The sequence below is a fragment of the Pelobates fuscus genome, chromosome 2 (genome assembly GCF_036172605.1).
Source record: "Pelobates fuscus isolate aPelFus1 chromosome 2, aPelFus1.pri, whole genome shotgun sequence".
Lineage (NCBI taxonomy): Eukaryota > Metazoa > Chordata > Amphibia > Anura > Pelobatidae > Pelobates > Pelobates fuscus.
Window position 1 is genome coordinate 68,882,313 of NC_086318.1, and position 14,271 is coordinate 68,896,583.

Consider the following 14,271-nt stretch of genomic DNA (forward strand, 5'->3'; position numbering starts at 1 on the left):
CCACACATAAAGGGGTATACTTATTCCCTTAATTTGCACTATTATATTTAAATTTATCACTCCATTATTTGTTATACAAGGGAATTTTTACATATATACACTTTTTTGGTATCGTTTCTGGGTTGGCTATGTCAATTTTACCCAAAGGTTGCATGCAATGCCTACACGCCACACAAACAAAAAAAAAAAAAAAAAGTACACAAAACATTTCTCTATACATACTTGCACCCACCACCCTGAGGGGTTAGACATTTTTTGGTTATTTTACTACATTAGAATGGTGAGTGAGAAATAGACTGAATGAGACAAGTAGGTAGCAGATATTCCAATACTATTAGATAATGCAATACTATTTACAAATAAAACCCCAAAACAAAAAAAACAAAAAATTTACCGTATACTGCTATTTTATTAAATATTCAACAAAACAGCCTTCCATTTATGCCATGAGAAAATTCAGACCAATCTGAACTCACATGTACATATGGGGGGAATAAAATAAGCAATTTACTGGATAAACTCCAAGAGAAAGAATTTTTCCTACAAGGATATTCAAGGAGCTTGAGACGGTCAAACAGGTTCATGGCATTTTCTGAAAAACCAGTGCAGTGCAGACTTATTTATGCATGTGCCAGTCCAGATCGGCATATACCAACCAGTTCAGTAAAAAGATAAAATCAGCAGGTATTTCTTATACAGTTTGTATTAGACTTGGTTCTCACATCCTGTATACAGTCTCTTAGAATGTGACGTACACACGTACGTACAAAACACTTTTTTACTGCAACTGGCTAACTGGCTTGTGGATGTCAGTCAAGCATTTTAAACATATGGTTGGTTGCACATCACTGTTACAGACAGAAAACCATGAGACACCTGTCTAGATTTCACAAATGCTCTGATCTCCCATGGTAAATGAATTACCTACTGTAGCCTAAAACAGTAGCCGTTAACAATCATAGTAATATTGCTACAATAGGGGCATGAATCAAACTCCAAGCATCCACTGGGAACTAAACATGTTTTTATCCCATGGTGTTTCCATCCACAGAACTAGCTGACACTTAAAAGCAGATACTCCAATATTAAACCAAAAGGCAGCCTGACGATAGATAAATATATCTCTCTATCGGCAAAAACAAACTGCACTACCAAATAAATGAAATTTAATGGTCTCAAAAAGCAAATAGTCTTTGTCTAAATATTGACCCAGCCCTCTAGAATATTTCAGCTTTTCAGTGCGTATACATGTATAGAATCCACTTTTTCGAGAATAGGCCAAAGAGGGTTAAAGAAAAGCAAAACCAATGGCCCTTAAGGCACTATATTGCTGAGGCTAAATTATTTAAGGAGCATCCGACTAAAGGGAGTTAAGTGTAAATCAGTGATGACTCATGTCATGTTGTTTATGAGCTATACTACTTGTAATTCTCTGCCAGCCTTTATATTCAACTTTTCGGTAATTGTCGAGAACAAAAGTTTTTTTCAGTAAAGTCTTAAGACACAATATGTTGTTAGAACGCTATATTATGCAATGTCTTACCTCTTTCCTTTTCTGTAGTAGCAGTTCCAGTCTTTCATTGGCTCTCTTGCCAATCATCTTGTTCCTCTCTGCTTCATACTGTCGCTGGGTGTTATCTTGGTGAATACTCAGATTCAGAGCAACGTTCACCAACGCAGTCATTAGCTTCATTGCTAAAAACGCAGGACCATTTAATGAATAAATGATACATTGTTCAATATACCAGATACAATGACAAGCAAGACTAAGGCATAAGCCACAATTGATGCTCTTTTTAATCCCCAATTATCCTGCAGACTTGTGCCAATAATCCAAAATAAACATGTTAAGGAACACCAAATTCTCCATTCTTAAACGAATATTTAAAAACGGATATGATTTTACTGCCAACACTTTTTTAGCTTGAAGGAAAAACACACTAACAATGCTAAGACACCAACTCTCCTCTTTCATAAAGTGAGGGGGGAGGGGGACATAGGCATTGGGGAAAATGGAAAATTCAGATGCATTTTCCCTAGATCAATAGTTCAGTAATAAATCTATTGGTAATGAACCTCTTGAAACTGGGTACTCCATCACAGAATCGAAGGTTCTAAGAAAACGATCATATAAAGGGAACATGCAGAATCATTTGTAGCGTGTCTGGAATTAATTAAAACTTGCATATACATTCTACTTTCTGGCCAGTTTCTTTAAAGGGGCACTATAGTCACCTGAACAACTTTAGCTTAATGAAGCAGTTTTGGTGTATAGAACATGCCCCTGCAGCCTCACTGCTCAATCCTCTGCCATTTAGGAGTTAAATCCCTTTGTTTATGAACCCTAGTCACACCTCCCTGCATGTGACTTGCATAGCCTTCCATAAACACTTCCTGTAAAGAGAGCCCTACTTAGGCTTTCTTTATTGCAAGTTCTGTTTAATTAAGATTTTCTTATCCCCTGCTATGGTAATAGATTGCTAGACCCTGCAAGAGCCTCCTGTATGTGATTAAAGTTCAATTTAGAGATTGAGATACAATTATTTAAGGTAAATTACATATGTTTGAAAGTGAAACCAGTTTTTTTTTCATGCAGGCTCTGTCAATCATAGCCAGGTGAGGTGTGGCTAGGGCTGCATAAACAGAAACAAAGTGATTTAACTCCTAAATGACAGTGAATTGAGCAGTGAAATTGCAGGGGAATGATCTATACAGTAAAACTGCTTTATTTAGCTAGAGTAATTTAGGTGACTATAGTGTTCCTTTAAGTACAGTGGTACTTTAATGCATTTAATGAATTTAATGCGTTCTCCCGTTTTATTGCGAAACATTTGTAAACCGAAACGCGATTTCCCATGGTAATGCATTGCAAACCAATGAATCCGTTCTGGAGGTCAGAAAAAAAAAAGTCAAAATGAGCTGGCATGGAAACCAACCCACAATGCAGAACACACAACAAAAGGCACGCAAACGACCAAGCTCAGCTCCCTACCTTTCCACCACTTGAGAAATGCACAAAAAAAGTTCCAAAACTCAATGCAAAAGTCGCTCCACACTCTAAGCCACGTGCTACCCACAGACTCCAGTATGCATGGGGGCGGCGCTATAAGCCTCCCAGGCGCAATGCATCCTAGGGAATGTATTGCAAAACAAATTGTAAACGGAGGCTTTATTTAATGGATTTTCATTTGTAAACCGAGGTTTCAGGTTTTTGAATCCTTTAGTGTTTTGGATATTGCTCCCAATTCTACCCTAATTAAATTGGTGTGCATCAAAATATTCAATCTTTGGAACCTACCCGTCATGCTCGCGCGGCAATTGCTGATGCAGTGGCCAGAATATTACCAAGCGTCGCTCAATGGCTCCTTCTTCTTCGGCATTACTAAGCGTTGTGCAACAACTTTCTCCAGCCTCCACTCTCCCCCAGCCGGATGCAATTGGAACCCAAGGAAAGCCGATCCACTCTAGCACTAACAAAGGTTGGGTGGACATAGACTTAATTTAAATGTACGTGTTTAGGTGACTAGCCCCCCTCCAATTGCATGGGAATGGTGATTTTACTCCCTTTTTCCCCACTCTGTGCCAGTCTCGCCACTCTTGGTTCTGCCTCTAGGGCAGAGATAATCAAGCTTGATTATCTCAAGTTTTGCAGTGCATGCACAATAGCTTCCTAATACTTTCCTATGAAAAGCATAGGTAAGCTATTGTGCATGCGCTGCAAAACCCTGCGCCAATCAGCACCTCCTCATAGAGATGCACTGAATTAAAGCATCTCTATAGGTAATGTAGCCGCTGAATGTAAGTGCTGCACACTGCAGCATTGAGATAGGAAGCACTTTAGAGGCCGTCTGAGTGACTGCCACTAGAGGGGTCACTAGGCAGGAATGCAAACACTGCTGTTTACATTGAAAAGCATGCAGGGACAGGCTATAGACACCAAAAGGTGGCCTGATACCTAAACTGTAATTTAAAAACTATATGGTCAGGAATACACGTTAGTATTTGACACTATAATGTTCCTTTAAAGGGAAGCAACAGTGCCAGGAAAACAAAATTATTGAAAAGGGCTATTTGCGTGTCTGAGAACATCTATGATGTATACACTGATCTGCCACAACATTAAAACCACCTGCCTAATATCTTGTAGGTACACCCGTGCTGCCAAACAGCTCTCATGTGTCAAGGCATAGACTGCACAAGACCTCTGAATGTGTCCTGTGGTAACTAGCACCAAAACATTAGCAGCAGGTCCTTTGAGAGGTGGGGTCTCCTTGGATGGGATTTGTTGTTCCAGCACATCTCACAGATGCTCAATCAGATATCTAGGGAATTTGGAGGCCAAGGCAACACCTTGAGCTCTTTGACATGATTTCTGAACATTTCTTGCAGGGAGTATTACCTTGCTGAAAGAGGTCACAGCTATTCGGGAACACAGTTCTGACACTCACGTCCCCATTGAAGGAGCTTTAAATGGTAGACCGTATCGTTTCGTGGGCACGCTGACCTCACATGCATACGGAGGTGCGCTGTGTGTTCTGACACCTTCTATCATGGCTAGCATTAAGTTTTTTTTTTGTGTGTGATTGGACCAGATGGGCTAGCCTTCACTACCAATGTGCACCAATGAGCATTGAATGCCCATGAATCCGTCTTGCACTACTTTGGGTATGTACTAAATACTGCATGCAAGAAAACCCCCAAGACTTGCTGTTTTGGAGATGCTCTGAAACAGTAGTCTAGCCATCACTATTTGACACTATCAAAGTCAATCAGATCTTTTCACTTGCCCATTTTTGTTGTAATTATATAATCAATATTATTCACTTCACCTGTCAGTGGTTTTAATGTTGTTGCTGATCAATGTAATTCTTATTGTTATGAAGATGTGTGCTGGTTATGTCATTCATTTATTGTATGCCATCTCAATAAAAAATAATTAAAAAAAATACTTATTTTTTTTCAAAAATCCCACTTTAATATTGTAAAGCGTTGCGGAATATGTTAACGCTACATAAACTATAATTGTGGACCTTACACAGAGAATATACTATTTCAACTGCTCGCTAAATGAACTACAGAAGGAAATACAGTACAAATTATAAAGTTTACCAGTGTGGGGCAGCAACCTAAAGAAATTGATAACTGTATTATATCCTGAATAACTGTATCACAATAGAGAAGTTACATTGTAAAGCACTAGCTCAGCGTGGACAAATCGATTTCAAGTTAAAAACTACCTGCAATAAAACCCGTCCATTAAAAAACATTAAGGTCAAATCTAAAAAGTGGAATAAGTAGTCAACATGTAGGATACAGTGTGTAGAACAGAAATCCATAATGCCTTCAAGAACTAACACACAATAAAAGAGCAGGACTGTACACATTTATATTGCATAGGTCAAGTAAGACGCACTCCGATATGATCAAGAAAAGAAAAGTTTAAAAAAAAAAAAAGTACCTAATGACCAGAAATTACTTTGGCTTTTCATTAGATGGACATTTCTGTAAGACTACTCCCTCCCACCCCTGGCACAATTTCAACATTGAATACCCTCACACCTGTTGAGAGTATTATTTAAATCACATTGCATTCCTATTAACATTTTTCAGTTTTTAATGGCAATTAATTCACCCTAAATCATGTTATCATTTGAGGAGATAGAATGTTATATGAATAAGTTTTCAGAAGTCAAAAAACCAAAAATATTTGCATTTATTGATAACACATGGAAGATTTAATGTACTCTTAAAGAAACTACCAAGCTATTCAAAACCTTCTGAGATACCGGGCAATGATAACTGAAGTTTTAGCAAATTTAAGTAAACACTTTGAATTCCCCAAACCAATTGAAATAGAAATGTGAAAAACGAACCCCTAGATCTCCTTAAGTCATACCTAGATCTCCCTTTGTCTTTTCACAAAAATGTACACCTCATAAATTTTGAAGAGAAACCACTCATGAAAAGGTTTCGGCCTTAACTTTTTTTGGGGACGGTGAAAAATAAGATATGGGGTTCCTTTAACCACCCACCGGCCAAGAGGGACCTTCTTAACAGTCTCCTCTATTCCATTACCCCATGAGTTACCCCAATGTAAGGCTTAAGACTGATCTGCAGCTAATAAGCAAAGGGAGTATAGAGAAAAAAAAGCTTTTGATTCCATCACCCAATGTGCTGTGGGTGATGCAAGAATATACACCCAGCCTTATTCTCCAGTAATGGATGAAGAGCTCCTCTTGGCAGCATTACAGCTCTGAGCCACTAGACAGGAATTCCTCCAAGGAATAAATTATAAACAGATGCAAATGTCCTTGAAAGGCCGTGTTAAAGGGGGCAAGTGTGCAGAACTAAGTAAACATACATTAGTTTACTGCACATTAAATACGGTTACAAACGAGCACTGTCAATATTCTTCAAAATTTGATTTCAATAATCATTTGTGTTTCTTTTTGGTTTTCTAGTTAACACAACTACAATTACATGCAGAGTAGATATGGAGGATCTGCCATCTGATTGTTTTAAACTAAACAATCCATTCATTATTAGGTGCACTGGGTCACGTGAGGAAGTCTCAAATTTTTGTCACGAATATCAATATAACAGGAGAAGCAGAATGCATTTGGTTATTGAAGTGTGTCAAGTATTAATAAATATATCCATGGAAGTTAACAGGGTTGCCAGTAGGAAAACAAAAAGTTAAACGTGACAATGTGTGCATCAGTACAGTCAGTGAAGTATGTGGTCAATAATGACAGAATGGAAATATGTGGCTAGTCCACAGCCAAACATGCTCTGTCACACACTATGTGCACTAAAAATGTTAAGCAACAAGGCCAGAAGCACTAAATCATTTTATTGCACAGGTCAAAAAATAATTAACCATGGAACATTTGACTGGAAGATGGCCCTCTGGACAATGCAAACAAACTCAGTGTTTGTAAAACACACAGGAGAAGTATTAAAGAAGCACTGGTTTGTGTAAAATCCCAATCAAAGCAGATTGTTAGCAAATGTGGAGGAACACAACACGCCAACAACCTACTTGGCCTGGCCTCTCTTCTCAATACATTTTTAGTGTTGCTTTACTTTGGTGACATCATTATAGCTGCTGTATTTAATTGCAATGTCACATTCCTTCCCATGTAAGACATTGGTCGTCATTTGCTAAATACTATATTGTAGTTAATGTAAATCCAAACTTCAGGCTCAAAAGGCAGAGATGTACAATAGCAAAGTTCGAGGATTTCTGCAGTTCTGTCCACAATTCTCTATAGATTGAGGTTTGTGAATACAAATTTCAATTCAATGAATTTAATCTAAACAGGAGTTTATTGACAAACCGAGAATTGTAGGAAATGAGGATGATAATTTGCAAGACACCATAATACGTAACATTAGAAAACCTTAGCACAAAATCAGAGCACTCTGTTTGGTGTAAGAGAGGACAATACAATAAAGTAACTCTTACCAGCCAGTGTGCTTGTGTGTCTGAACGCTCTGACCTGGGAGTCAGATAGACCTGTCAGCAGTGAAATGACTGTATCCATCATGTACTCATCATAGATAATGCTGTACTGACACTGCCGGATTAGCACACCAATGAACTCACAGAAGTTGCAGCGAAATTTCTTCCAGTGAGGGCCAGGCATTGTCAGAGGATAATCTCCGCTATCCTGGAAAGAATATAAATCAGGAAAAGCCTGGTTACACCTAGCCATGTACTTACACATCACATTTTTTACGTATCGAATTCAAGAGACTGGACCAAAAAAAAGCAGCCATTGAAAATTAAGTGTGCATTTTAAGGTATTGTCGGCAAAAAATTAGATTTCCCCTTTTCCCCCCCAAGATGATGTTGATTCTGGATTAAATAAAAATGCAGTCCTCTCGACATTTTTTTACCTCTGAAAAGTCAAATGTTTTTAAGAATAAGTAACCTTTTAAGTAAATGTTTTAAGTTCACCAATTATTTATAATGGACCAAATATTACGTCTAAAGCAGCATTTAAAAGAGAACAAAAGTATTCTTTTTGCAGCTTATGTTAAAATTATGAAATGATGTGCTGCAAAAGGAAGCAAAGTACATTTAATGTGCTTTGTATGGCTGTCTAAGAAAACAGCAGGTCTCAGCAGTCACTGCTACATAAACTAGTCCACTGCAGAGTTTGCACAGAAAAAGCAAAAAAGTTTTCCAGAACTATATTTTGCCTTCATCACATTGTACATAAACCTTCTTTTGATAAAGGGGTCCAGAGTCTGACTGCGGATAGCTTGATAAACTCACTGTAATTAAGAATCATGCGACATACCTCATCAAACTCTTCTGTCATTTTTCTAATGATTTCTGCATTTTGCATGTTTCGGAACATTTCAATTCTTACTGTACCTGTACACAAAAAGATTTAAATATATATATATATATATCCGCATACTTACTCCCAACAGAGTGTGTTAGATCCAACAAAAATACATCTATACTGAAATAAGGTATCGGTTTTAGAACAATTTAATTGATAGGTGCTATATGGCATCTAATAAGGATTTTTATATATTCACACTGTCCTTCCAAACAAATGCATGCATATATTTTTTACAAAATAACAAATTGGTTTACTTTAAGTTGATTTATTTAGATCACAAACAGGAATAGAGTTTTAAATCACTAGTAAGAACCATCTTTGGGTCTACTCCCAGAAGCTGGAAGAAAGTAAATCTAAACCATGTAAAAGTGTAGCGTACCTTTACACCCTGAACACTGGATGAAGAAGTTTATCAGGTCCAAAAGGGCAATGTCTCGGTCTTGTTTATATGATTCAATCCAGTCATCAACTACAGACTGTAAAAAAAACAAAACAAAAAAAAAAAACAATGCCTAAATTAATGCGGTCCAAAAAAAGATTTTAACTTGTTATTGACAGGTTATGTGCATATCAATACAGTTCAAATATAAGTTGGATGTTGGCTGCATTACTAAACATATATATATATATATATATATATATTTTTTTTTTTTTTTAAACACTGCTTAATTATTTAGAAAAAAAAAAAAAGGAGAAACACAAACTCCTAAAACTTTTGATTCTCCCATAAAAAGGCATAATAGATTATAGTGAAAGCAAAGTTTATATTAAGAACTGAACAATTTTTTTTAAAATAAATAAAGTCCATTTCAGAATGCCTGAAAGGGACAAACTTAAAAGAACTATTAAAAATAATACATAAAGCATAGAACATGTCGAAGAAACAAAATAACTTTATTTTGCTTGCAAGTAAGGTAGCAATAAATCTATCCATTCAAATCCAAACAGCTTTATACTTTTGAATAGAGTCTGTAATTGAATATAAATGAAAGCACCCCAGCACAGAGAACAAACTTTTTTTACAATGCCCCATCCTATGATTGTACTTTATATCTTCAATACCAGACTTTTGTTCAAACACTTAATTACTGTTTATTTGCTTAAATACTGCCAATATTTAGCAGTCTGCTTTCAATTACAAATGTAACCTGTATAAACTTAATATTGCTTGTTACTGCATTGTTTCTATATCTTTTGAGGTTAACCTCGTGCTGCTGACCATACACGGTTGCCCTCTGGATCGGAAGTTTTTTTTATTCCAAGGTTTTTATGACTATATTTTGCAACCTATTAACCACTTGCTGAATGCTTTTAGTCTTATACCTTTATTTCAATAAAACCAGAGTCATTCCATAGGTCATGGTGCAAATAGGTAACTGCCCCTATACAGCAATGCTTCCATTCTACCTCTGATTTCAGAGGATTTTCTCCTCCTTCCTTTGCTGTCCAAGTCTTGCATTTAGAAAGCCTAGACATTCCCTTACTAGCTCTCAGAGCCCAAGCTGTGGCTTGGTGCTAATGGTCAGAAGAGAGTAGTTGAAGAGAGTGCTGTCTACAGCCAAGTACATAAAACAACAAAGCTGCTATTAACTTATTGAGCACTGCCATTAATATGACGAGTTACAGATCAGAAGATTGGTAAGAATTAGAGGTTCTTGGTTAGTGGAGTCCCTTCATGTTCAGGTAGGGGGCAGTCTGTTGCTTCAGCTTGCCTGAGTTAGTTTTTAAAAAATATATATGGTGGCCCTCCCAGTCTAGAGTCTCCTTTTAAGATAATTCTTAATATTTAAAACATATTGATGCATTTTTGTAACCTGCATGGCACTCTTTCCTATCTTTACAACTTCAAACAGGGTTACGGGATCTCCCTCTCCATTTTGCTGAGGATGTCCATTAGCTCTCCCACGACCTCTAACACCTGGTTCGCCACGACTCCGTTCACCAGGAGTTTTCCTTGGTTTCTTGATGGCAGACTGAAAAACAAAATAGATTTTAGAATTCTATAGTCCTACTGAAATATACTAAAACACTTAAAATACAAATGCATCAAAAAAAGGTAATTAGGGCTTATCTAAAACAAGAAAATATATACACTGCAAAGAACGTGATGGGTTTTGTTAGAAGTTCACGTTAAATGTCAAAGCTTTTGGGTTCACAAAGGATATTAAATAGTAGTACTAACAGCGCAGCCTCAGAAGTCAAAACAAGTTCAAACAAATCGCTAAATCTGGGCTGCAAGAACTGAACTTTAGGATAAAATGTGTATCCCCTAGGTGATACCTAAAGTAGACTAGGTAGAAGCTATCCAGCTCTTAACTCTGTCCTTCCCCAGGAGTTCCCATCAAATTAAGATATCTCGGAAAAAAAACAAACAAAAAAAATAAAAAAAAAAACTGACGGGGGGGGGGGAGGTATGCTCATTGTAACCCAATCACACAAATTAACAATGTCATCTCAATTCCACGGGTCAGGAAATGAAAGCTAAAGAGAAAGGACAATACACAATGGTCATCCACTTAGCATGTCCAGTGTTGCACTGCATACTGGGTGTATGGAAACTGTGGGAGAAGAAAGAAAACAAAAAACAAACAAACCAAAATAAAAATGATTTTTGTTTTAGGGGGTGGGGGGGGGAAGAGAGTGGATTTGTTACATACCGGCGGTCTTCCAGGGCGGCCTCTCTTTCGCTTTCCTTTAACCTCAATATCTTCTACAAGTTCTGTGCTCATTTCTGTAACTGCTGTCATGTCCGTGTGTACAGCTGAGCTTTCATTTGTAGAATCCCTAAATAAAAAGTAAAATTATATATTATAAAATTATAATTATATAGATTATTTTAAGAACTTTACATGGATTTTATTTTGTTTATATTTTTCCCAACTTTTGTACACTGTCTCCTTTGATGCAAAGTGAAAATAAAATGATTGACAAAGTATTGACGTAGTCTACAGTTGAAATCCTAAATTAACAGGACCAATATTTTGATAGATATGGAAGGAAAAAAAAATGGAACATTTGTCAATTTAGAATTACTTATAATGAATGCAAAGGAAATGCATAGTAGAATAGTGTCATTCAATAATGAGTTCTTAATCTAGGGTTCCAAGTGCTAATATGCTATATACCAAATAAAACCAAGTAAATGAAGATTTAACTTATTTGTACACCAGGAAAAGTAAACATTGACAGGACCTTCGCTGGAATGTATACATCACAAGGAATATGGTAAACACAGTTCTGTATCCTTGCATATATGAAAGGTAATCTTCTGTACTTACTGCAAAACTGAAAGCTCCGAGGTGATCATTTTTGTACTCGTCACTGGTTTTACCAATGCTCGCCAGAAGTAGGATTAGCAATCACAGGTGACACAATGAGTTACCTGGAAAGTTTAAAGAAAATTAAAAAAAATCCACATAATATGCTCACAAATGCAGTTCTGAATGTCTTGGTTTGAAATAAATAAAAACCAAGCCTAAGATCAGTATTACTTTAGTCCAGGGGTGGCCAAAAGGTAGATGCCCAGATGTAGAACTACAACTCCTATGATGCTTTGCATGCCTTTAGAATGACAAAGCATCATGGAAGCTGTAGTTTTAAAACATCTAGGGATCTACCTTTTCGGCACAATGTGTGTCCAGTCGTTCTCAGCATATCACTGGAACCAAAGGCACAATTTAAAAACACCACTAAGACTACAGACCCCAGTACACCTTAACTGATATAAAGTTGTTTTAAGGGCCCAAAATCCTTTTAAATAGTTTGTGACACTGTTTTTTTTAAATTCAATCTACTATTTGTTTTGTTATAGATACACTTAAAAAGGACACTATAGGGTATAGGTTTTAAAACAACTTAAGCTTAAAGGGACACTATAGTCACCAGAACAACCACAGCTTAATGTAGTTGTTCTGGTGAGTATAATCATTGTATGCAGGCATTTTCATGCAAACACTGCATTTTCATTAAAAATGCAGTGTTTACATTGGCCCTGGAGCCCAGATGACCACTGGAGGTGCTTCCTGGCTCAGTGCTGCATAGTAGGCAGCAGTGCCATTCAGCGTCTCCATTCTCTGCATGGGGACGCTGAATTTTCCTCATAGAGATGCATTGATTGAAATAATGTGAGTTTTAATAACTTAAGGGGGTGGGGGGAGGGCGCAAGCCACCTAAATCGTGGGTTTTGCACTGTAGGGTCAGGAATACATGTTTGTGTTCCTGACCCTATAGTGTTCCTCTAATGAAGCAGTTTAGGTGTATAGATCATCCCCTTACAGTCTCACTGCTCAATTTAGGAGTTAAATCACTTTTGTGAGATAAGACATTTCAAATTAAACAGACTGTGCAATAAAAGTAAAAAATAAAAAATAAAAAATTAGATCTTCCTTTAACCCCTTAAGGACCAAACTTCTGGAATAAAAGGGAATCATGACATGTCACACATGTCGTGTGTCCTTAAGGGGTTAAAGGAAGTGTTTAGGAAGCCTATGAGAGTCACACGCAGGGAGGTGTGGCTAGGGTTGCATAAACAAAGTGATTTAACTTCTAAATGGCAGAAAATGAGCTGCGACTGCAAGGGCATGAATTTTTACATCAAAACTGCTCCATTAAGCGAGAGTGGTTTTGGTGACTATACTTTCCATTTAAGGTTCATTGGAAAAATTTGCTATAGGTCTGCAGAGATAACATGCACAGCAAACATGTTTAAAAAATAAAATAAAAATAAATAAAATAAAAATAAATAAATAAAAAAAATCAGAAAAATACCTTGATACCATTGTTATTCTGCACATTCTTAGTACACACAATGAACAGCCTTAATTTAGTTGTTTTCTCAAATATAGTTGATTAACCTGTTAAAGTGCAGATAGTTCACCTTGCAATGATTTAATGGTCTACCGTTTGCAAATATTATGGTATATAAGAAAATCTATTCTGAATGTTTAAACAAATCTCAAAAGTTTTTCTAAATTTGAAATCTTCACCTGCTTGCAGATGTAAAAGCTCATAAAACCCCAGCAAGAATGAGTATTTACCTTTAAAAATTATTTCAATAAAGTTTTACTGACTAGTAAGTTAAAGGGATACTGTAGGCACCCAGACCACTTCAACTCATTGAAGTGGTCTGAGTGCAGTGTCCCGGTGCCCTTAACCTTGCAGCTGAAAACATTGCCGTTTTAGAGAAACTGCAATGTTTACATTGCAGGGGTCTAGTTTAACTTCATGAAAGGACGGTGGACAGCCTCACACTTTGCATGAGGACGTCCAGCATCTTCAAAATCCCGATTGGAAAGCCTAATAGAGTGCAAAATTTCACACATATGCACATTAGGCTCCCCCTCAAGCTGATGTCAGAGGAGGTGGAGACAGAGCCAGAGCAAAAGGGACCATGGCGCTGTAACCAGGTATGGTTTTAAAGGTTTTAACCCTTTGAGCCGCGGGGAGCTCTGGGGCAGATGGACACTATAGTGATAGGAATACAGCTTTCTGTTCCTTTAACCCCTTAAGGACCAAACTTCTGGAATAAAAGGGAATTATGACATGTCACACATGTCATGTGTCCTTAAGGGGTTAAAACTTTAATTACCTACTCTGCAGACCAGGGTACATTTGATTTAACAAGAAGTACAAACCAAAAGTATAATGTCTTTATCAGTTTTCTTGTAGAGTTACATTATGATAGAATATAAACCTTAAAAACAAAACCGTATGTTTTTGCCGAAATGTGTGTTGTTTAGAAAATTGCATAGGATCTGAAAATACTACTGTTGTTAATATGCAGTGTTATACATTGATGTATTGACCTGAATTAATGTGTTGACATGTCTTGTTGCATTATACACAAAATCAAAAACTAAGAAAGATAAAAAAAATATAAACCTTAAAAATGCATTCGTAAATTTAGGATTGT

The 14,271-nt window shown here is 36.9% G+C and overlaps 1 protein-coding gene and 1 long non-coding RNA gene across 5 annotated transcripts in view; one reads left to right on the forward strand and one right to left on the reverse strand.

The window, feature by feature from the left end:
* LOC134586612 (uncharacterized) overlaps positions 1-14,271 on the forward strand; it is an 880,984-nt gene that overhangs the window by 318,146 nt on the left and 548,567 nt on the right. The gene's annotated exons all lie outside the window — the stretch shown is intronic.
* STAG1 (STAG1 cohesin complex component) overlaps positions 1-14,271 on the reverse strand; it is a 127,322-nt gene that overhangs the window by 38,477 nt on the left and 74,574 nt on the right. For all 4 annotated transcript variants that reach the window (XM_063442237.1, XM_063442236.1, XM_063442235.1 and 1 more), the window contains 7 exons: positions 11,639-11,742; positions 11,018-11,144; positions 10,175-10,333; positions 8,740-8,836; positions 8,310-8,386; positions 7,469-7,673; positions 1,544-1,695 (listed from right to left, as the gene is read on the reverse strand). In XM_063442237.1, coding sequence (XP_063298307.1) covers positions 1,544-1,695; positions 7,469-7,673; positions 8,310-8,386; positions 8,740-8,836; positions 10,175-10,333; positions 11,018-11,144; positions 11,639-11,667 — 846 coding nt within the window. In that variant the 5' untranslated portion in view covers positions 11,668-11,742. The remainder of the gene's footprint in view (positions 1-1,543; positions 1,696-7,468; positions 7,674-8,309; positions 8,387-8,739; positions 8,837-10,174; positions 10,334-11,017; positions 11,145-11,638; positions 11,743-14,271) is intronic.